Here is a 2,432-nt window from a genome sequence, read left to right on the forward strand (position 1 = left end):
TTCTGTTTGGAAATTTTACCAACATTTCTATAATTGCATTCAACAAACACCTGCATTCTCCTATGTACTTTTTAATTTGTACATTGGCGATGGTTGACATTATCTATGCAAGCAGCATGAGTACTACTATGCTTAATGTCCTCCTTGGAGAGGAGAGAAGAGTACCATTTTCTCTTTGCATTTTACAACAATTCATGTTTCATTTAGGAACCTATATGGAGCCCCTCACCATTACTCTGATGGCTTTTGACCGACTTATAGCCATCTCATACCCTTTAAGATATCACACTATCTTATCTAATAGAACTATTTCTCTGCTCATAGTGGTTATATGGACAATAGGGAGTACTTTATCAGGAGTTTGGACAGTCATAGTAAACAATCTTCCCTTTTGTAACTCAAATGAAACTCCATACCCCTTTTGTGATTTTCCAGGACTGGTCAGAGCTGCTTGTGTGGATCCCACAATGTATTTTAAAATTGCATCAACATTATTTAACTGTGTGTTGTGGACAAACTTTTGCCTCATTATTGTGTCATACATGAGGATAATTTATGCAGTTGTTAAAATGTCTTCATCTACACACAGGAAAAAAACATTTAGTACCTGTATATCTCATGTTGTAGTAGTGGCTTGCTTTTTCTTCCCCAAAATGGTGCTTTCATTGTCACAAGTCAAAAATATAGGTTTCTCACTCACCTTTTCCATCAGAAATGGCATTTCTATTTGTTCTACTCTTGGGCCCTCACTTGTGAACCCATGTGTCTATGGACTCAATACAAAAGAAATTCGAAACCATGTAAAACTCTTTTTTAAAAATATTTTATTTTTTAACAAAGTAAGGTTAAAGTTGATTCCATGATGGTTTTCAGTCTTACATGTAATAGGCAAAACTGTTATAACATTAATAAATAAAATGTCAAATAGCAGTATTATCTGCATTTACATTATTAATCATTTTACTTGATGATGTATATTTTTTGTTGGTGGTGAAAGATCTGGGACACCGATCTGGAAACATCAAAATGTGCTCAGAATTCGAGTCGGCCATTCCTGAAATCTGATTGCCCCCCGCAGTGACCTCTGTGGGTGCGTAGAATTGGTTAAATCAATTGTCACATACCTTCAGTAAATAATCGTGCAGGACACTCCGAGACCCATGCACTGTTCGTTAGCAACACAGTCATGTCACACAGTCTTGACACTCCTACTTCAGCCAGAGCACTTACTTTGTTTAAGACCAGAATCAGAATCAGATTTATTCGCCATGAAAGTTTGCACTGACAAGGAATTTGCTTTGGCAGGAGGAACTCACTCACACTCCATAGTTTTCCAGTTTGATAAAAGATGGTCAGTGCTTTATTCCTGTTTCCACATCAGCCTCCACCATTGGTTCTGTGTTCTCTCTGCCTAAGGGGAAATGTATATCTCAGCTCTCTGCCATGGATGTTGAGACAGTGTCTCAGTTGGGTTTGACAGAGAGTTGGTGCCGGCAGAACCATATACACCAAGACGAATGTGTTTGCATTGTGAATAAAGTGTTTATTACCTACAACTGAGTGTTCCTGTCTGAACCAATATTTATAAACCTGTCTTAAAAGCTGTGTGAACGTCTACTAGGTTATTTTCATAGGTTTCTCACTCCAACAGAAATGGCCTTTCTATTTGTTCTACTCTTGGACCCTCACTTGTGAACCCATATGTGTATGGACTTCATACAAAAGACATTACAAACCGTGTAGCACTCGTTTTTAAAGATAATCATTTTTTTTATTAAAGTAGATTCCATGACAGTTCCCAGTCTAAATAAGCAGATGGGTATTTTTTTGAAGGTCAAAGGACCACTACGTTTAACCCTGAAGGTAGACCTCACTCTATGATGTCCTGTAACCACATTTCCCTTCAGAAAAGGCTTCGAAAGGTCAGTAGGACATGAGACTGGAGTTGGCAAGAGTCAGACAATATTTCAACATACAAAGTCTCAAAGGCATGCCCATGTCTTTCAACAACACAGTAAATGAAGTCTTGGTGGAGAACATCTTAATTGTTGTTTCTCTGAAACTTTGCTCCCATGTGTGTCATTAACAAGGTGTGCACACTGTATTTGTGTTCCTGTAATCCTTCACTGAGATTCAACTAAGAATAAACATTGTTGTCACTGTAAGTCATTAAAAAGTTGATAAAACTAAGTTAAAATTACAAACAGGCCTACTCTCAACTGTCAATGATGCATGGGAAACATGTCATGAAAAAATTGTATAATAAAACGAATGACTTTAAAATATATTCCTACACATTTGTTATGAGATGAATTGAAATTCATCACAACAATTTTGTTAGTGGATTTGTATCCATTCGTTCTCAATTTGAAACCAACCCGGTATTCAATTTCTGTTGTCCTACTGTCTTGTTTTGAAATGTTAATATTACT

General features: G+C 36.8%; 1 protein-coding gene across 1 annotated transcript; it reads left to right on the forward strand.

Annotated features, from left to right (window-relative positions):
* Nucleotides 1–215: 215 nt before the first annotated feature.
* Nucleotides 216–1,937, forward strand: LOC124478043 (olfactory receptor 10A7-like). The gene is made up of 3 exons (XM_047036151.1): nucleotides 216–345; nucleotides 436–656; nucleotides 1,908–1,937. Exons 1-3 carry the CDS (start codon nucleotides 216–218, stop codon nucleotides 1,935–1,937), a joined length of 381 nt encoding a protein of 126 aa, XP_046892107.1.
* Nucleotides 1,938–2,432: the final 495 nt, after the last annotated feature.

This window comes from Hypomesus transpacificus, chromosome 15 (genome assembly GCF_021917145.1).
Source record: "Hypomesus transpacificus isolate Combined female chromosome 15, fHypTra1, whole genome shotgun sequence".
In the NCBI taxonomy this organism is placed as follows: Eukaryota; Metazoa; Chordata; class Actinopteri; order Osmeriformes; family Osmeridae; genus Hypomesus; species Hypomesus transpacificus.